This window comes from Heterocephalus glaber, unplaced genomic scaffold (assembly GCF_053883595.1).
Source record: "Heterocephalus glaber isolate CG9 unplaced genomic scaffold, H.glaber_assembly_v1.0 deba00001687, whole genome shotgun sequence".
Classification (NCBI taxonomy): Eukaryota; Metazoa; Chordata; class Mammalia; order Rodentia; family Bathyergidae; genus Heterocephalus; species Heterocephalus glaber.
In genome coordinates this window covers 9,928,077-9,947,926 of record NW_028258412.1, presented here as the reverse complement: position 1 = coordinate 9,947,926, position 19,850 = coordinate 9,928,077, and the positions used below count along the sequence as shown (strand labels likewise).

The 19,850-nt window shown below is 54.1% G+C and overlaps 1 protein-coding gene across 3 annotated transcripts; it reads right to left on the bottom strand.

Annotated features, from left to right (window-relative positions):
• Positions 1–846: 846 nt before the first annotated feature.
• Ggt1 (gamma-glutamyltransferase 1) lies at positions 847–19,370 on the bottom strand. 3 transcript variants are annotated; one of them, XM_013071696.3, is made up of 16 exons: positions 19,097–19,370; positions 17,253–17,503; positions 16,991–17,069; positions 14,916–15,090; positions 14,240–14,404; positions 13,358–13,488; positions 13,150–13,236; positions 7,496–7,688; positions 6,990–7,147; positions 5,494–5,643; positions 4,889–5,025; positions 2,239–2,426; positions 1,909–2,036; positions 1,694–1,806; positions 1,504–1,617; positions 847–1,162 (listed from the first exon to the last, which is right to left on the bottom strand). In XM_013071696.3, exons 5-16 carry the CDS (start codon positions 14,398–14,400, stop codon positions 1,016–1,018), a joined length of 1,707 nt encoding a protein of 568 aa, XP_012927150.1. In that variant the 5' UTR covers positions 14,401–14,404; positions 14,916–15,090; positions 16,991–17,069; positions 17,253–17,503; positions 19,097–19,370; the 3' UTR covers positions 847–1,015. The 3 variants fall into 3 exon arrangements, with proteins under 3 accessions (XP_012927150.1, XP_087054214.1, XP_087054215.1); XM_087198088.1 differs by having other exon boundaries at positions 17,253–17,385; XM_087198089.1 differs by lacking the exon at positions 16,991–17,069 and having other exon boundaries at positions 17,253–17,385.
• Positions 19,371–19,850: the final 480 nt, after the last annotated feature.

The following is a 19,850-nucleotide window of genomic DNA, read 5'->3' as shown; positions in this document are numbered from 1 at the left end:
CCAGCCCCTTCCCCAACCTCAGGGTCCCCCTACTGGTGCTCACAGGTCAGGGGTGAAATTTGGCTGTTGAGCTGTGAGCCCTGCCTCCTCCCTCCTCCAGGAGCTCCTCCCCACGGGGGTTATACCATGTGTATACTGTGTGTATACTGTGTGTGAAGGGTGAATTAAATGGTCCTGGGACAGGTCTGGAAGGGTTGGCCCAGGTGTGAGATGTTGTGCTTCACAGGATCCTTCCAGACCCACCGCTGCTGGGCTGCCTTCCTCTTGGGGAATTGTGGATCTCCTCCACCTTGTTGTTCTTGCCAGGCTTCCTGTAGCTGATCACATGCTTAGGCTTGACTCTGGGTTTGTGCTTGGAAAATGACACCAGGCATGGCTGTAAAGAAGATGTTTTTGGGCCAGGGATTTAGCTCAGTGGTTCTGCCACCTGCCTCGCAAGCGCAAGGTCTGGAGTTCACTCCCCAGTACCAAAATAAAAGGTGTTTTCTTTCAGCCTCTTGCCCAACCCCCATTCCTCAGACCTGCCTGTTTCACCTCCTTATGTCCTGGGCAGGGTGAGCCGGGACACTCCAGGGTCTGAGGAAGTACCTGGCTTGCTAGCAGCTACTGGCTGTCCTCTACCCAAGTCAACATCAAGGCTGGGGCTCGCCCTTGTGGCTGATACTAGGAAGTGTATTTGCCCTGGTCCTGGCCAGGGTGAGGAGGGACTCACTTGGCAGGGACCAGGCTGTCCCCATGCTGAAAAAGCTGAGGCTTGCTCCAGCATCTGGATGTGAAGACCTCTGATCACCCCTCCATTCTCACCCGGTCAGACGGCTCCGTTTCATGTACAGGACACTGAAGCTCTGAGAGTGGGGAACCCGGTCTGTGAGGCTGCCCAGAGCTTGGTGCAGTGGCCCCATTTATTATGCTGCTCTGCCTCTCATCGAGAGAGCACATCTCCCAAAGCCCCACTCTGGGGCTTGGTATCTTGTCCCTGGGTTGCTGGCCAGTCCTGGTTATCCCAAGTGAGCACTCAGTAGCCAGCTGGTTCCCCGCCTTTCCTGGAGTCCGAGGCAGCTGCCCAGCCACTGGCTGTTCGAACGATGGCCTGGACCACAGCGATGAAGGTGGGAGTGACCTCAGTTTGGTGATGCCGGGTCTTCAAGCCTGCAACTACTGCCTAGGGGTGAGAGGACAGGGCGCTCAGTGGGGCCTCAGATATGGTCTAAGCCGTCCGATGTGGTCATAGAACTCACAGAGCCAAATGGTGCCATTTCTAACCAAGTGACCAGGAAGAGCAGGCTGGGGCACCCAGCCTATGAGGTCCCATTGGAGCAGGTGGCTGGGCCTTCACTGCACAAGGGCTCAGGATGACCCGGGCAGCAGGCATAAGGACCATGTCACCTGGGCAGAGGACGACAGCCATTGTCCACTCTGTGATGACTCAGAAGATACAGGCCTGCAGCCCAGGAAACCCTATGGCCCCACACCATGACTCAGTTTCCCCAACCTCCAGCTCACCTCATCAACATCCTTCTCCAGTGTTGTGATATTAGGCAGAAGCTGGTTGTGCAGCCGGGGCTCCTCCACTGCCCGTTTCATATCGTAGCCAAACCAGAGGTTATGGATGATGGTCTGGGGGTGGGAGGAGGTGGCAAGGGGTCAGCATGGCTCAGGGATGGGGCAGGGAGGGAAGGTGGAGGGAGCATACCAGTGCAGCAGCTGTGGTGATCTGTGTGCCTCCAGAGGCTCCCACCACCATCTGGACCTTGCCGTCCCTGCCCACAATGATCGACGGACACATGGATGAGAGTGGCTGCTTCCCTGTGGCCCACGGGAGGGGACAGAGATGCCGGTCAGCTGCCTGTTCAGGAAACCAGCTCTCTCTCAACACAAATCACCTGGCCCGGACTCCCCACCCTGCACCTGGCTCGATGAAGTTGGCCGGTGAAGGGGACACCCCAAACTGGTTGGTGAAGTTGGGAGAGCTGAAGTCGTCCATCTCATTGTTGAACAGGATGCCGCTGACTTGGGAAATGACCTTGGAGCCAAAGCTGTGGACGGACCAGGTCAGAGAGCTGTGCCCACCCCAGTGCAGCCCTGCGGGTCCCTACCCGCCCACGCCAGCACAAGCTCACTCCCTGGGAGGCCCGAGCAAGATGGGGCATCTGTTTCCCGCCACGGAAGCGGGAGGCCCCGGGGGGACACACAGGCAGCCTCTGGCACTATGCCACCCAAGAGCCTCACGACCCCTACTAGAGGTTGATGGTGCTGGTGGCAGACACAGCACTGCCGTCCTCCGAGACCACAGACAGGTGGGCAGTGCCCCCATCGTTAGGTGTGTAGTATTCGGGCTCATAGTAGGAGACTGGGTACGTGGTGTCGTCAGAGATTCGGGCTTGAAGCTGGACTGCGAAGAACTCGGAGCTCATGTTGTGGATCACCTGCCGAGACCCCAGAGCCGGCCTGAGGAGGCGGGAAGGGAGGACGGGGGCAGGCACAGGGTTGTCGACCAGGTCTCAGGAAGCCCTTACTGTGGACTGACCACAACCTTCCTGTACCCTAAGCCCACTGGAGCTCCCCAGGGCCCACAGGGAAGCCCCAGAATCTCCCGTGGCCCATTTCCTCCTCTCTCTAGCTTCTGTCTTTGTCTGTCCATCCCTCAAGCCTCCAGTCTTGCCACATTCATTCCTGCAAGCATCTATGGAGCTTGTACTGCATGTCCGGAATGAGGAATCAACAGGAAAGAGACGTGTTGGTCCCTGCCCACATGGCAGAGGAGGAAACAATAGCAGGGAAGGAAAGTGGTGGTAATAAGGCAGGATTAGAAGGCGCAGAGTATGGATAGAGTGGTCAGGGAGGACTTCTCAGAGGAGGTGCCATCTGAGAAGAGCCCAGAATGAGGCCTAGTGGGTAAATAAAGGCCCTGAGCCATACTCTTGAGTGAAATGAACAGGACACACGTGTAAATACCAAATGGTTTCTCTGGGGTGAGAAACTGAAAGTGTAAATAAGGATTAAAATGATTAAAACGAATAATTGATAATGTGAAATAGGAAGAAAAGGTCCAAAGGGGTAGGGGTGATGGGAGGGGACGGGGAAAGGAAAGAAGGGAAAGGAAAAATTATAAAAGGAAAAAATGGAAATAAAGTCTTTGTAAATAGGGAAGGGTGGAGGGGGTGAAGGGAGGGCTAGGAATGGGGAAAAAATAAGAACCAAGATCCATCATGTACAGGTACAAGGACCCAATGATAAATGTAAACGTATTGTATGCCTAAAATGTACCAATAAAAGAATTTAAGCAAAAAACCCCAAAAAAACAAAGGCCCTGAGGCAGGTGGCGCAGGTCTGTGGCTGCCAGGCAGAGTGCATGAGATAGGGCAGAGGACATGGAAGACACTGGCCAGGGCCCATTCTGTAGGGCCTCATAGGTCCCATAAAGACTGACTCTGGCTTTTGCCCTGAGCCATCTAGCCCTGGGGCAGAGGAATGAGTTTACTGGAAGGCGGTTTCACAGAGTCCCTCTGGTGGCCAAGTGGGGAATAAGAACCCGGCTATGGACACTTATGTGAGAGATGATGGTGACTTGCCCCAAGTCGGGGGAAAAAACGGAATAGAAGGCCTGGGGATTCAGCTCAGTGGTGCACACCTGCCTCACAAGTGCAAGGTTCTGAGTTTGATCCCCGGTACTGAGAAAGAAGAAGAAAAAAAAACAAAAAAAAGAATAGAGGATAAGCTAAGTCTAGTGATGCACGTCTGTGATCCCAGAACTCTGGGAGGTTGAGGCAGAACAATTTCAAGTTCAAGTCCAGCCTGGGCAACTTAGCAATTTAACCTCTGTCTCAAAATTAAAAAAAATTTTTTTTAATGTCCTGGGTTCAATCACTTAGAAACAGCTCAGTGGCAGAGTGCTTGTCTAGCATCCTCGATACCCTGGGTTCCATCCCTAGGACCACAAAAATATAAATAAGAAAGCTGGGGATAGAGCTCAGCAAGAGCGCTTGCTTAGCATGTGTGAGGCCTTGGGTTCACCCCCCCGGCACCAAGAGAATACACACCAAGGGAGTGAGCACGAGTCTGGCAAGTGCCCCCTCGTTAACAGCGGGGAATGAGCTGTTATAGGGGAACTTGGTGAGTGGTGGAGAGGAACAGAAGGGAGAGTCTTAGCCAGGAGGGAGGGCAGAGCTGGGCTAGGTGGGGAGGCTTCTGTCCCCTTCGGAGAGACAAGACACAGGCCACCGGCTGCAGGGCAGGTGGGGGTTCAACATGCTTATCAGAGAACGCTGAGGCCCCTCCTGGCTGCTCACAGGTCAACATGAGTAGGGTCTGCAAGTCCATGGGGAATGCCAGGGATCCAGGTAGGTAGGAAGGAACCTAGGGACCCAGCAAGAGGGGAAGTGAGAGGGATCCTAGTAGAGCCCTTGCATGAATCTGTGCTCCTGGCCAAGTAAATGGCCAGGCAATGCTGGGTCCAGGGTGGGGGTCTTGGAAGCATTAGTTCCTGGGTGTGACCAGGGAGCATGCTGCCATGACCTCTGCCTCTCTGTTCCTCAACCCTTGGTAGATCTTCTTAGCATTCCTGAGGGCTGCAACACTCCCATCCATGTCACCTTAGTACTGACCATGCCAGAACCTTCCAAGCTGAAGGGCCAGCATATGCAAAGGCCCTGAGGCAGGAGTTGGCCAGAAAAGGGGAGCACTAATTACCTGCTATCCAGTCTGTTTCCCCAGCCCTCCCAACTATAAGCTCCACGATGCAAAGGCTAGGACTTAGGGTAACCAGTACATACCAGCACACTGTAGACCCCCGGTCAACATTGGTGGCAGGAATGGGTTCAGAAAGCGTGTATGAGCCTGGGGTAGTCCTGGGTGCCTCATCCTTGCCACCTGTGAGCCAGCCCCTTACCTTAGTCACATCAACAAACTTGGGGTCCCCAAGCAGGGTCCTCTTGGCGTAGGCGAACCGGAAGGCCTCCACGATGCGGTGGTATGTCAAGGCCTTCTGCTCAGGTGTGCCCACGCTCGCCGGGGAGAAGTTGTACCCTGGTTGGTCGGAGTCAGATGTTTATTGGCAGCCCAGGGATACAGAGAGGTTCGAAGGGGTAATACCTTCCTGAGCCATGCTGCCCACCTTGAGAAGCAGGAGCTGGCTCAGAAAGGAAGGCAGGGGCACCCAGCCTGGGCCTCACACATCCAGCCCAAGGGCTCCATGGTCTAAACCGGGAGGTGCTCTCTAGGCCAGGCCCCTGTCCTGAAATCTCATGCCTGTCTCCCTCCCGACCACTCCTTGTCCTCCCACCCCTGAGCTCTGCCACCCTGGCCAGCCCTGGTCACTCACACCACCTCCTGCAGCAACAGGGCGAGCCAGGAGGTGGCGCCACACCGAGCATGCTGGGTGACTGGAAGACAAAGGGTGGGGAGGCCTGTGCTGCAGAAGTCGCTGCAATGGAGTGTAGGGAGGGAGAAGCAGAGTCATGTGCCCCTCTGCAGGGCCATCGCGGGGCCACTCACCCTTGAGGATGTTGAGGATGAGAACCAGCACAGGCCCACTGAGTGGGGCGCTGGGCACATACAGCACCGAGTCCCCAAGGCTGATGTTCAGCGGATGCTCGATCAGCTGAGCGCGGTAGTTGTTCAGGTCCTCGGTTGTCATGATGCCCCCTGCAATGGGACAGTCACTCAAGTGGACATGGGGATGGGGCTGCAGCATGGTAGGGATCTGGGGTGCATTACGGGGGGCCTGAACTGCAAACCTGGGCAGAAGGGTGGGGATTGCAGCATAAGGGAGGAACAAGGGTACACTATTGAGGGCAGGGCTCTGCACGGAGACTCACGGAGGGCTTCATAGTTGAGTAGAAAGACAGGGTTGCACTACAGAGGGAAGATGGGGCTGCACCATCAGAAAGGGTCACAGGGGCTTCAAGCTGGGAGCCTTGCCCCTCCTTGCAGGCTCAGGCCTTCGGCTCTCCCTAACAGTGCTTGCCATACCAGCCAGGCCAAACCGGTCATCCTCAACCTGCTTTCCTCCTGGGCTTTCCTGCCGGCCTTCTCCCCTCTCTGTGGCCACAGGATCTTTTCCAGGTGGAGAACACCTGCTCCTATGTCCTCTCTGCTTGCTCCCTCTTCCCTTGATGAATGGGTGGCTGGAGGGAGGCCCTTAATTCTCCAGGAAACTGGCTCCAAATAGAGTAGTTACAGGCTAATTTTTAGCATTAATAGTAAATGCCAACATGCTAATCACCCTTCCATAAAACATGGACAAACATAACATTAAAAAGGGCACAGCTAGGGCCAGGGATTTAGCTCAGTTGTTCCGCCACCTGCCTCGCAAGCACAAGGACCCGAGTTCAATCCCTGGTACCAAAAAAAAGGGGGGGGGCACAGCTAAGCCCCCACAAAGCCCCTCTAGGCGGGCATGGCGGTGCAAGCCTGTAGTCCCAGCACTTGAGAGGTTGAGGCAGGAGGATTCCTACCAGTTTGAGGCCAGCCTGGGCTACATAGTGAGTTTAAGGGCAGCGTGCACTGCAAAGCAAGACCTCAACTCAAAAATGAACAAACAAGAAACAAAAACCCCCTCTAATGCTTCTCTCCTGAGCCCATCCTCAGCCCCTGTGAGTCTCTCCGGGAATCAAAATCCCTCTCTGCATCTCAGCCCAAGCTTTTCCACCTACTTAGGAATCTCTGCACCCATCACAGCTGTCTGCAGCTCAGCCACCACTCCTTACAGGAAGGCTTCTTGGACCCTCGGTCAGCACTTGAGAGCTTCCTCAGCCCCAGTTCCTGCCTACACCTGCATTAACCCACTGGGACTTTCTTCCTGGACTGCACAGGCTCTGTGATTGAGCCACGTGTGACTGCATGTGGCCTGTTACAGACCCTCCCCTGTGAAGAACTTCCTTAGGCCCCAGTGCCCGGTGCAGACAAGACAGGAGGGCCTGGGGTCGGGACCTTGGCTCCAGGATCCCAGTGCAGGGTTCCCTGCTCAGGCTCTGAGGCCACCCACTCACCAGCCTCCCGGATATCCTTCAGGATCTGGGCTGTGAGGCTCCCGTTGTAGAAGGCCTGGGCCCCCTCTCGGGCCAGCGTCTCGTACGTGTCAGCCAGCCGTGGCATAGTCACTGTTTCTCCCTCCTGGAGCACCTTCCCATTCCGGCAGAAAATCTCACTGGGGCAGGGAGAACTCAATGTGAGGCAGCAGGTGATGTGGAGTCAGCTGGACCACCCTCACGCCCACCCCCACGCACACCTCCTTTTCAACCTGCGTGGCTCCCCTTTGTTCTTAAGGGAAGGACAGCAAAGAATGGGCAGGGCCTGTCCACAGGTGGGTGGCTCTGTCGCTCAGGGCTCCTAGTGTCCCATGCCACTCCAGCTACATGGCCTACCACAGTGTCCACTAAGGCCCAACCGAGACCCCCACCCAGTGCAGGTTCCTCAAGGCAGAGCACAGCTCTACCAGGCCCTCTCCAGTGTCAGGAACTGTGGGTGGCAGGCCCGTGCCTGCAGACAGACGTACCACAGGGCAGGCGTCTGCTCAATAACAGTCTGTGTTCTGTTCAGGGCTCCTGCCAAGCCCTTGCCCACAGGGAAGCCCTCACGGGCCAGCTGGATGCTAGGCTGGAAGAGGCGATGCCAAGGCAGCCGCCCATGCCGCTGGTGCGCCAACTCGTAGCCTCGGATCTCACCAGGAACTGCCACTGACATCCCGCCTGGGGACAGAGAGAGATGTGGCTAGTGGTCCCAAGCAGGACAGCATCCTACACAACTTTCCTAGAGAGGGCTAGTGACACTTAGAGGGAAATGGAGTAGGTGTGTTTGTGTGAGTGTTTGTCTGTTGCTGGGGATCAAACCCAGGGCCTCACAAATGCCAGGCAAGTGCTCTGCTATGGAGTTATAACCCCAGCCCAAGGAAAGAGATTTTTAAAATCCTATCTGGGTTTGACAGGCAAAAGATAGGAATGTCTGGTAGGGGACAGGACGGGGCGCTGGTGTCACATGGGCTAGCTTTTGCTGTTCCAAGGTCAGATGTCTTTCTCCAAGATGCCCCCATGTGTGTAATGTTGTACCAAGACCCTGGTTGCCCAGCGAGACTGGGGAAGCCAGACCTCTTCCACCTCTCAGTCTAAGCCACCCCTAGCCACAAGGCCTCTTGTCCCATAAAATGCCTGAGCTCTACCAGCACTTGTCAAGGCAAGATCAGGCCCTGCCCTGGTCCTACTGGTAGCTCAAAGCCATGCCAATCCCAGGGAAATGACATTCGTCCTCTTTGCTACTGCCCTGAGCCCTAATCCGCACCTTGTCCTCTCCCCACACCTCAGTTTCCATCATCTGACTATTCGGGGTCTTATCTTCCAGTGAGGACTTCCAGGAGCCCATGGTTTCATTGGAAATAGACCCCTGGGCCTGATTGCCCATTGAGCCCTGTGGGTGCTACATCCAAAGCCAAACACCGACAGCTTTGCCCAGAAATGCAGTCAGGGGTCCTGCCCCCTTCCCTCCTGCTTTCACCACTGAGGTGCTCGGGGCCACTCTGCTTCCTCTCAGGTTTGGCAGCTGCAGCTCTAGAACCACACGTCCCTGTAGCAGCCCAAAACTAGGTGTGAGTTTCCAAGAGCCAGGCTATTATGATCCTGGGAAGATCTGACACTTAACACACAGTTCCTCCCACTTAAAAAAAAAAAAAAAGGAAGGAAGGAAGAAGCCTCCCTGACCTTGGGGTAATCGGGCTCACAACGCCCTACATGCCAGGCTCTCAAGTGACCCCCATGCTGCACTCAGTCTAACGGGGCTCGTCATTCTTTCTTCCTGCATCACGCCCACTCGATCCCCTCTTCCTCTGCCCGCAACTTTGTCTCCACCACCTCCTGTCTCTCTCAGTGATCTCCCCCTGCTCTGGGCTTCAGCTCCCATTTGTGCACTGGCCTGGACTCCTTCCCTGACTGCCAGTCCCAAGTATCCCCGTGCTCATTCAAATCAGGCATCTCAGCATAGCATACCCCAAATCGCACTGCTGAGCATCCACCCAAACCCACCCACTAACAGCCCTGCCTGTCTGCTAGGGCCACCCCTTCCACCTGACCCAAAGACTTTGGGGTCATCCACAACTCCCCACACGTGAGTCCTACCCAAACTGTTGTCAAATTGCAGGCTCTGTCAGGTATTTTCAGCACCAGCCGCTGTCCACCGCTCTCCACTCTCCCTGAATTATTGTGATGATTGTCTAACAGGTTCCCTACTGGCTCCCTGCCCATTACACAGCAGCCCAAGGGGTCCTATTATCCATAAACTAGATTTTCTTCCTCCACTGACACTCCAGGGGCTCCCATCTCACTCAGACAAGAAGCAGGGGCTTCACAGTGACCTCTGAGGTCCCATCCAGCCTAGGCCATTCTCTGGGGCCCTGTGTCTTCCCCCTCCTCCTGGGTCACTTGTTGGCAGCCTCCGGGGCTCCCTGAAGGGCTCTGTCCCTGCCCATCCCACCTGGTTCACTCAATCTTCCCCATCTTCGCTGAGACACTCACATAGCTACACCCAGCCCAACCCCTCCTTGGGTCTCTACCCCGGACCAGATCACTCTCTGTAAAACCTTCTCAAGGGCTGGGGATTTAGCTCAGTGGTTCCACCACCTGCCTTGTAAGCGCAAGGTCCTAAATTCAATCCCCAGTACCAAAAAAAAGAAAGAGGGGCTGGGGATTTAGCTCAGTGGTTTTGCCACCTGCCTTACAAGCGCAAGGTCCTAAGTTCAATCCTCAGTACCAAAAAAAAAAGAAAGAAAGAAAAACCTCCTGCTCAGGCTCCCCAGCTCTGCTGTCCCCATAGCACATGGCACCCTGGCATTTGTGCACCCTTCCCTGCCCAGCTGCGATGCTAGCTGGCCCAGGCTACAGGTTGTCTGTCTGTCTTTCTTTCTTTCTTTCTTTCTTTCTTTCTTTCTTTCTTCCTTCCTTCCTTTTTCTTTTTGAGACAGGGTCTCACTATGTAGTTCAGACTGGCCTCAAACTTGCTGATCCTCCTGCCTCAGCCTTCCCAGCACTGGGATTACAGGCCTGCCGCCACCACGCCCAGCTTTCTTTCAAAACAGAGCCTCATTACATAGCCCAGGCTGGCCTTGAATTCATGGTGATTCTCCCGTCTCAACCTCCCCAATGCTAGGATTACAGGTGTGCGCCACCACACCCAGTTCTTTGCTTTATATCCTGGCTTTGGGAACAGTGCCTGATGCTGTAAGGGGCTCAATAAATCCTAGTTAAATAGTGAATTCCAAGTGTCTACAAGATGCTAAGTCCATAAGATTCCAGCATTTCCACACAGTGAGCAATTTCATTTCTACATGTTTGGAGTTTCTCAGTGAGTATAAAAATCAAAGACTACAGAGGCCCGGGATTTAGCTCAGTGGTTCTGCTGCCTGCCTTGCAAGTGGAAGGACCTGAGTTCAATCCCCAGTACCAAAAAAAAAAAAAAAAAAGATCAACGACTACGCTTGTTGGGGAAGAATCAGGGGGCACCATTCAGGATCTCCCCTGAGGTATCAGAACTGCCACTGGGGTAGTATCCCAGCCTTCCAAACTCTTATTCTGCAATCCATTCTACCTGCTCTGAGGGGCACTTCGAGCGGCCACTGGCTCCCCCTCATCTACCTGAAGAACTTGGGAGTCTCTTCTCTACTTAAGGTCAGGTGAGAAAAGAGAGGCTGTGCCTCACTCCAGATGGCTCTCCTCACAAATGAATGAATGAATGAATGAGCTGTTAAAAACACAGGATTTCGACAGCCTGTGCTCAATCCCTGCTCTACCATATCCCAGCTGTGTGACCTCAACCAGTTTGCATGATTTCTCTGGACCTCAGCATCACCACCTGTAAAACGAGAATCAACACAGAATCCCCTCCTTATCCTGGAGGGTACAGACAGGACACAAAGGGCTCATGGCGAAAAGCACTGAGCAGGTCTGGCCCCACTGACCCTGGGAACACGTGAACTGTTATAATAATGCAGCTGTACCTCAGCATCTGTGGGGAACTTGTTCCAGGACCCATGCCCTGAGGATGCCAAACCATGAATACTCAAGTGCCCTGTATAAAATGGTGCAGTATTTGCATATAACTTACACACATTCTCCCATATTCAGACATGTCCAATCTTATGTCTCCAACCTGTAGCCTAGGGGTTGGAAACACTTGCCTTCCCTGGGCCACACTGAGTGAGGTATCTTGAGCCACATATAAAATATATAACATAGTTAATATATATAAGTAACAAAATTTCCTTTTAAAAATATTTTTAGAGACAGGGTCTTGCTATACAGTTCAGGCTAGCTTTGAACTATGTAGCTCAAGCTAGCCTCACACTAGGGGAAGATCTTCCTGCCTCAGCCATCTGAGTGCTGGGATTACAGGTGTGCACCACTACTCCTGGCCAAAAAATATTTTTTAACAGCATACCCAACTGTAGCAGACATCCCTGCCCAGTACTAGTGGGCTATGAGTGGCACATGTGTCTTGCTTTCCCTAATTCGGCTATATTATTTTATATCGTGAATCAGACCAAAGACCTATGTGACTCAAACGGGCATGTCAGATAGCAGAGTTGGGCTAGTAATGCTCATTTGCTAATGGCTGTAACTGAGGCGTAAGTCCTGGTCTGTGAAATGGCAGGGTTCTGCTGAGTTTCATGCAGCTGAGGTCACTGTGACCCCAATTAAAATGTGTTCCCCTGAATTATGGCTTCTCATTGACCCAATGGGTTGCATGCTAATTGCACCCAGTCTCAGTACTGGTTTGTTCTATCCAAGCGAGATAAGCAGTGCTTACTCCCTTACAGCCCTGCCTGGTGACTTCATGCCAGGTGTTCAGCAGTATTTCTTCTTTTTTTTTTCAGCAGTATTTCACTAGATGCCTTCAAAACATACTCTGCTCCCTACTCCTTCCCTTAGTTATATTCAGTAAATGCTGGATGAGTTTGGGGGCCTTTGTCTTTGTTGCCTAGAGCAGCACTGATCCAGCTTCTCTCTAAGTCTTGTTTCCTGTCTTTATTCTTTCCTGTCACCCCCCCCACCCCGTACCAGGGATTGAACTTACGACCTTGTGATTGCAAGGCAGACACAGTGCCACTGCCTGTCTTTACTTTTTTTTTTTGTACCAGGGATCAAACTCAGGTCCTTGCCCTTGCACAGCAGGCTGCGAAACCACTGAGCTAAATCCCCAGCCCTTAGCCTGTCTTTATCTTTATTCTTTTTTTGTTTTTGTTTTTGTTTTTGGTTCCTGGGGATCTAACTTGGGACCTTGTGCTTGTGCTTATGAGGCAGGCAGCGGAACCACTGAGCTAAATAAATTCCCAGCCCTGTCTTTATTCTTCAATTAGCCTTGTGCTGTTGTGGCTCACAGGAGACCAGGACCCACTGCAGGGGTTCTGGTAATGTCCCCTTTCCCATTCCCTATACCCAACCTGTGGTTCACAGGTTGGATAATCATCTCTTTATTACTTATTGTACTTAATCCAATGTAAACGCAATGTAACTAGTTGTTTATGGAATAAAGACAAGGAAAAAATGTCCATATATGTTTTGGGGGGGTTTTTTAGACTTTTTTTTTTGGTACGGGGGATCGAACTCAGGACCTTGCACTTGCAAGGCAGGCACAGTAGCACTGAGCTAAATCCCTGGTCGTGTTTATATATGCTCAGTATGGACATAATTTTTTTTCAATACTGAGGATTAAACCCAAAGTCTTCACACTGAGCTATATCTCCAGCCCGTTTTTATTTTTTATTTTGAGACAGGGTCTAAGTCATTAAATTGCCAAGGCTGGGCTTAAATTTAGGGTCCTTCTGCATCAATCCTCCCAGAATGCTGGGCTTACAGGTGTGCACCACCATGCCTGGCTCAGGTGCTGAATCCATGCATGTGGAATTCACAGATAGGAGGGCCCACTGTGAGTATTCTTTCCTCCTACAACCACCTACAACCACATTGTGGCCATGGAAGGGCTTGAGCAGAAATCATAGAAAAACCTGTCTCTCCCCTCCACCCGATATGTTTGCCGTTCATTACAGGAGGGCGTTATGGACGCAGGAAGGAATGGAAGGAATGCCAGCAGTGTCCAAGGCCCTGGACAGGGGCACACTCATATGGCTGAGGCAACTTCCCCGTGGCCCTAACCTCCCACACGGCTTACCTTTCTCAGACTCCTTCGAGCTGTTGAACATGCTGATGTAAGCCATCCTGGGCGCCACCTCGCGGGCGTTGATAATCTCAGCTTTCCCTGAAAGAAGCAGGTTGGCAGGCCGAGCAAACCCCTCCCCGTGAGGAAGCCCAGGGGCCACCCACCCACATCCATCCTGAGTCCCACACCCCTTGCCACTGGCCCTCCCCGAGGCACTCACGCGTGTAGCTATCGTAGATGGTGAGAAACAGGCCGCCGCCAATGCCCATGCTGTGAGGATTCATGAGGCCAACGCAGAGTAGGCCCGCGATGGCTGCGTCCACTGCTGAGCCTCCATCCAGCAGCACGTCCCTGCCGCACACGGGAGAATGAGATCCTAAGGGCTCCCAGCCCCTACAGACCCTGTCGTCACCATCCCACTTCCACAGGCTACCCTGCCCAAAGGCAGACAGAGGAGGAAGGTGTAAGATTTTTTGGTTGTTAAAGACTTAAGTTTCCTCTTTTCTAATCAAACCAGCATACATAACTTATTTAACTTTTTAAAAAAGAAAAGAAATACGGTGCTTTGCTTGTTTTTTGTTTTTTATTTTGAGACAAGGTCGAGACAACCCTAAGTTGCCCTAGCTCACCTCAAATTGCAATCCTCCTGCTTCAGCCTCCCAAGTAGCTGGGATTACAAGAGTGTGCCACTAGGCCCACCTTAGTTATTTTACTATTAATAATATTTTCTCTGCTTAAGTCTTCAAGTGGAAACTGATCTTTGTATACGTGAGATAGGAATCGAAAATAGGGTTTATCCAAAGAGACAGGTACTCTTAGAACTAGCTCAAGGAACCCTCATGGTTGCTGGGAGACCAACCCTCTGATCTCCACTCTGCCACTTCTCCCCTGACCCGAGGCTGCAGAGAGGGTCCAAGGAAAAGGTGGCAGCTCAATGCACAGTGGACACTCCTAGTCCAGGCAGCCTGTTTATAGGTGGAGAAACTGAGTCCAGAGAGACAAAGGTCTTGCCCAGGTCTACTTGCACAGTTGTCTTCCAGGGCCCGTGGATGCTCCCACCCCCTGCCCCACACCCTCCCCCAGGTCAGGTGGTCCCACTTACCTCCCAATCTCCGAGCAGCGCTTGGCATCAGTGGCCACAGCGGCCCTGGTGTACATGTGGTCGGGCTTCTTGGAGGTGGAGGGCAGCCAGAGGCAAAGGCCGACGATGACCAGTATCAGAACCACAGCCAACAAGCCCAGCACTACAAACTGCTTCTTCATGACTCTGCCGCACAGCGGAGGGCAGGAGCGGGGTCAGGCTCAGCCTTGGGCACTCCCAGATCCCTCTCCCACGGGGGACAGTCTAAAGTTGAGGCTCAAGAATAGCCCTGTGCCCCTTTCAGCCCTCCTAGAACATGTGCGGGTGTCCAGGCCCTAGACCTTTGACTGGGACATTCCTTCTTCCAGGAGCTCCGGGCCTGTCTCTGCCCTTCCAAATCCTCCCTGTTAATCTGCAGGGCTCCTCCCTTAAGAACCCCGTGGCCAACAGGGACCCTTTCCTGGGTGCCACTTCAGACTCTATGTGTCTTGTCAACCTCCTTACAGCAGCCAAGCCTTGCAGGGAGCTCCAGGAAGGACAGGCCTAGCTTTATTCCTTCTGTGCTCCCTAACCTAGCCCAGAGCCTGGCACTGTCCTTGGTCTGTCAAGAGCAGCCCAGCATAGAGCATGGGGTTAAGCATCCGTTCCCCCCAGTCTCCTGAAATCTGCAACCAGCTACCACAGGGTCAGAGCTTACCGTTCAGCAGTGGGTGAGAATCCCAAGCCTTGTCTAGGAAGATAGCTCCGAAAGACAGGAGAGTTTGGCAGAACACTGCTGGAGAAATAACTGGGGTCTCCCTTGTGCTCTGCAGTACCCTGTGGCCACAGAATCTTCCCGAAAGATTCCTTCACCAGGCAGCTCCCTTGTTCTCCTGAAATCATAAGGATGGACCTGAAGAAGGCCCAGCCCTTTCCGGGGGGGGCTCGATATGACCTCCCTTCACCTCTGGCTGGGTTTTCTGGCTCCAGTTGAAGTCTGGAGTCAAAGAAGCTATCAGTAGCACACATGTCTGCATGAATTCTCCCAGTGTTTCTCCCAGGCACAAACCCAGAGAGTTGGCAGAGTGGGGAGGGTATGGGGTACTCCTGCACAAGCCCAGGGGCAGTGGCACGTCATGTGACAATGGGGGGGCCAAGGGACCGGAGCCAGCCTGCCCACCTCTGAGTCTGGACCTGCTGTGGAGTTTTGGCAGGTCATTTCTCTGTCCAGTGCTGGCCTCACTGATCAGTAGTAATGATAGAGGTGGTAGTGAATTGAGTGGGTTAAAAGGTAGAGAGTTGTAAGTAATTGTTAACTACCATTATTACCATGGCTGTACTAAAGGGGTGTCCCAGGATGCCTGCCGGGCATGGGAGAACATCAGTGGACCTCTTGCTGACTCTATATTTCTCTGTGGATTGTCTCTCAGCCTATGTGGAGGACTGCAGCAGCCTCAGAATCCCTATGGCTGTGGCAGCCAGTGAGGGGTTTGACCACAACAGGAAAAGGCGGGTGTGGTGACAGACACAAGGGTCTCCTCACTCAGATGCTATTCCCTCCAAAGGGCAGCACCCACCAGTGAGTCCCTCCATGGAGCCCCAAGCTGGCTCCCCCTCTGGTTTTCCTTGTCTCTGTTTAGAGCAACTGGATTCCCAGCCAGATACAGCATCCTAGAGAAGATCTAGCACAGGAGTCCCTGTGCCCCATCCCACACTCATGGGGGCATGCCTGAAATCAGAGTGGAAGGGCTTGGCAGGCATGGGGTGATGCATATAGCATGATAGCCTTTGGTCCCTCACCTTCCATGAGAAATATAGAGATCCACAGCCCTAGATGCAGAGAGAGACACTGAGGCCCAAAGCAGAGAGGCCTGGCAAGTAGCCATGCAGCAGACTGCTAACCTATGTCCCCAGTAGGGCTCGAAGCACCCCTCCTTTCTACCTTGAGCACTAGAGCCTGAATCCAGACATGATTCCAACCTGAACTCCATTCAGCCTCCTTCTGCTCTCCCACCAGCTCAGTCCTCCAAAACGCAGCTAGAGGGCTCTGTCTGTCCAAAGTGCCAACCAAGCCCTGCCCTCTTCCCTGCCCCAAAGATGGCCCACACTGTTCACCAGGCCTGACAGCCTTTGGGAACACAGGCTGGTGGGGATCAAGGTCAAGAGCTCCTCATGAGAAAGTCACACTGGAAGTCCAAGGGGCGACAGGAGCTGGGCCAGTGATGTGTGGCATCCATGGCAGCCACAGAACACTCCCATCACATGGAGTGGGGCAGGGGCGAGGCTTGGCTGGTACCACTTCCCGGTCCACTCTGGGCATCTCTGGCCTCATTTCCCCCAGGCCTGAGGCTGTGAGCTGACTCTTCCGAAGGCCCTTTTCTGAACCAGCCCTGATACCCTGATACATATTCCTGCTTCCTTATCCATCTGTCCACTGCAAGACCCAAGTAAGGGCACCCAGAAAGGCTCAGACTTCCAGGGGGTGTAGGAAGGGGAGGGGGCAGAACTGCCTCCCATTTCTCCTCCCCAGACACTGTGACAGGGAGGGCTGGCCTAGCCTCCCACAAGCAGATGGCCCCAGCCCAGCGGAAGACACCCTGCTGGGGGATTGGGCTTTCATTTCCCATCCCTCCACCCCTAAGTTTTTTCAGACTCCCTAAAAGAATGTCTATGACCATAGCCTGGCTCTCACCCAAACCAGTATCAAAGGGGAAACTGAGGCCAGAAAGTAGATTAGCGGCAAAGCTGGGCCTCAACCCAGACCCCTCCCTCCTTGTAATCCTGGTGGTTTACCTGAGGCCCAGGGGAGCAGCAGGGGCCCAGGAGAGAGACCCCTTCTTCCTCAGAAAATAGCTCTGGCCTGGGGCACCAGCTGGGGATGAAAAGGCAGATTTTCTGTCTGGGAAAGTTCTGGCCACAGATGGGGCCCCCCCAAGCAGCTGGAGCCACGCCTGCAGCCCCTGCAGAGCTCATCAGGGTGCCTCTGGATTGGGATCAGGATGTGGGGTGCACAGTCAGGAAAGGGACAGAAGGGGTCACAGGCACATGTGCTTACCTAGTGCCAGGGGGGCAAGAGGTCAGCTAGGGGGCATCCAGCATCCCTGCAGACAGCTGGAGGCATCTGAAGAGGGTGTAGAACAGGGAGTCCTCTGCCAGAGGTCCAGCCAGGCTGGGAGGACAGTCGGTGGCTGACGTCACAGGAGCAACAGAGGAGTAAGGAAGTGCAGTGACTGGGCTTGTCACCAGGTGATTAAAGTTCATCAGCCCTGGAAGGGCCTTGGGCGGGAGATGGGAGGTGCTGCGAGTCTGCAGAAAGGGTTCCCTTGTCTCAGACTGCGTTCCCTTCAAAGGGCAGCATCCACCAGTGAGTCCCTCCAGGAAGCCTCAGGCAGGGCCCCTCTGGTTCATCCTGTCCCTGTTCAGAGCATCTAAACTCAGAGGCAGACATGGTATCCCAGAGATGGCTCCTGGGGCGTGGGGTAGGAGTGTATCCTGCACCAGACAAGAGCCTGGACCTAAGAGACTCACCACACCCTGCTGCCGGATGTCAAAAGTGTGTTCTTAGAACATGGCCTGGAGGACCCAGTGACCAGACTGGTTCTGCTGCCAATCCAGGGACATTGGTACCCCAGGCCCAAGGAACTACCAGAACAGCCAGGGTCCCAGAGAAGGCCAGAGCTGTTCCTAGGTCACACAGCCCCAGCCCTGTGCCTGTCCCAGGTTGCTGTGTGTCCCTGACCAGCTAACCAAGGGAAGCAGCTGTGGACTCTGCCCAGTGGGCCCTAGACAATGCCCTCCATTCCCTCTTGACCCTCATCTGCCAAGGGCAGCATCTCCCCAAGCCATGCTGCCTCCCTACCTCCCCGACAGCTGTGTACATGAGAGGGTGAGTTCCCCATTGCCAGGAATGCGCAAGACTCACTCGCCCAGAGATGCTGACTCTGCTGTCAGCATCCAACACACATGTGAACACATACTCACACTTCCTCTCACACACACATACCCCAGAGCTGGACACAGGAAACAGGACAGCACAACCGGCCTGGAGTTTCCCTGCTAACTCCCCAGCCCAGCTCAAAGGCTGTGTCACCACCACTATCCCAGAGCTACAGGAGAGAAACCAGGGCAGAGACCTGAGGGCATTCTCAGACAGGAAACCAAAGCTTACACAAAAGTGCTCTGCCCAAGGTCAGCTGACCCTGAGCGACACCCATGGTGAGCCCAGGGCCCACACTACCCCACTGGCCCTTGACATGGAATCACGCCCCTCCTCCAGACCTCTGCGCTTTCCCCAGCCCTGAAGTTGGAATCCACCTCCCTCTCTGCCCAACCTGGTGTCACAGGGTTGAGAACTAGGGAAAACAAAAACAAAAATAACCCACCCCCTCTCCAGGGCTTCTTAACCACCGGCAGGAAACCTGTTGAAAGAGCTACGTATGCCTATGGTGACCTCAAAGTGGTGGGACCTCCTTGGAGCTGAGTAATGACTCATTGCAAAATGGGCTCCACCCCAGATACAGCCAGAGCACAGAGGGGTCAGCGTGATCCAGCACTTGCAGCCCCATCGCAGTTCCACTCACTCCGGAGCTGACCCCATGGGGCTGTCAGGTTCCCCTGGGCCTTGGTGCTTCCAGGCTGCACCCCTCCCTCTTAATTCCAAGTCCACTTACTGGGAGCCTCGGCTTCCTCAAGCGTTTCCTTAGGGGGATTAAATACCTCTGCTCCAGCCCCAGACGCTCACCCACAACCCCAGCGGAGCAAGTCACAAACCCTGGGCAAGGTGTCAAAACCCACTAATCAGACAAGAAACCCAATTCCAGGTGAAAGAAAGCACCTAGGGCCCTGCCTGCCTGTGCAGTCCCAGAGAAAGACCCATCCACAGCAGTGTCACCACCTCACCTTGAAGGCAGCTCACTCCTGCTGCACAGCTGTGTAAACCAAGGCTCCTGCAGGATCTCCTCTAGAGCACCGCTGGCACAGGGCAGAGCTGAGGGCTAGAACCTGGGCCTCCACACACTTCTGGGAGGGTCCAAGCCTGCCCTCCCTCACAATGATGCCCAGGAGCTCAGAGAGGGTGAGTCATGCTTCAGGGTCACACAGCCCTGGGGCACAGCCAGACACGTGCCTGGCTCACTTGACTCAAATCCCACAGGAGCACAGACCTAAGTCCTCAGCCCCAGCAGTGACCCAGCTCCTCCCCTGCCGGCCTAGGGTGGGAGGAGGCTTTAAAGGTACAGGAAGTATTCCAGGTGGGAAGAACCGCTGTGACCTGGAACAGCTGCAGCTCCCGCAGAATCTCCTAGGGTCCCAAAACCTTTAATGAGAAACCCGAGCCCAGGGGACCTCGATGGAGCTGAATGTGGCAGGCTTTCAGCCAGAGGCAGGTTAGGCTGGAGGTTCCCTGGGGGCGCCTGCTTGGCAAATGCAAGGTCCTGAGTTCAATCTCTGATACTACACACACACACACACACACACACACACACACACGCACGCACGCACGCACGCACGCACGCATGCACACGCACACGCACACGCACACACAAAGAATTGCCCTCGGAGAGGCGATCTCCCCCACTTCAGATGTCCAAACAGGGACCACACAGAGCTGACGTACAGCCAAATGCCCATACCCTGAGGTCGGGTGGGGTATAGA

Bases quoted from the DNA above. Each gene is read 5' to 3' on its own strand.
- Ggt1 (XM_013071696.3), bottom strand. From the start codon at position 14,400: ATGAAGAAGCAGTTTGTAGTGCTGGGCTTGTTGGCTGTGGTTCTGATA. The intron at 5,026-5,493 runs GTGAGTGGCCCC...CCGACCAACCAG, and splicing joins CATCCTCAACATCCTCAAGG to GGTACAACTTCTCCCCGGCG. The intron at 2,037-2,238 runs GTAGGGGTCGTG...GTCCGTCCACAG, and splicing joins ACCAGCACCATCAACCTCTA to CTTTGGCTCCAAGGTCATTT.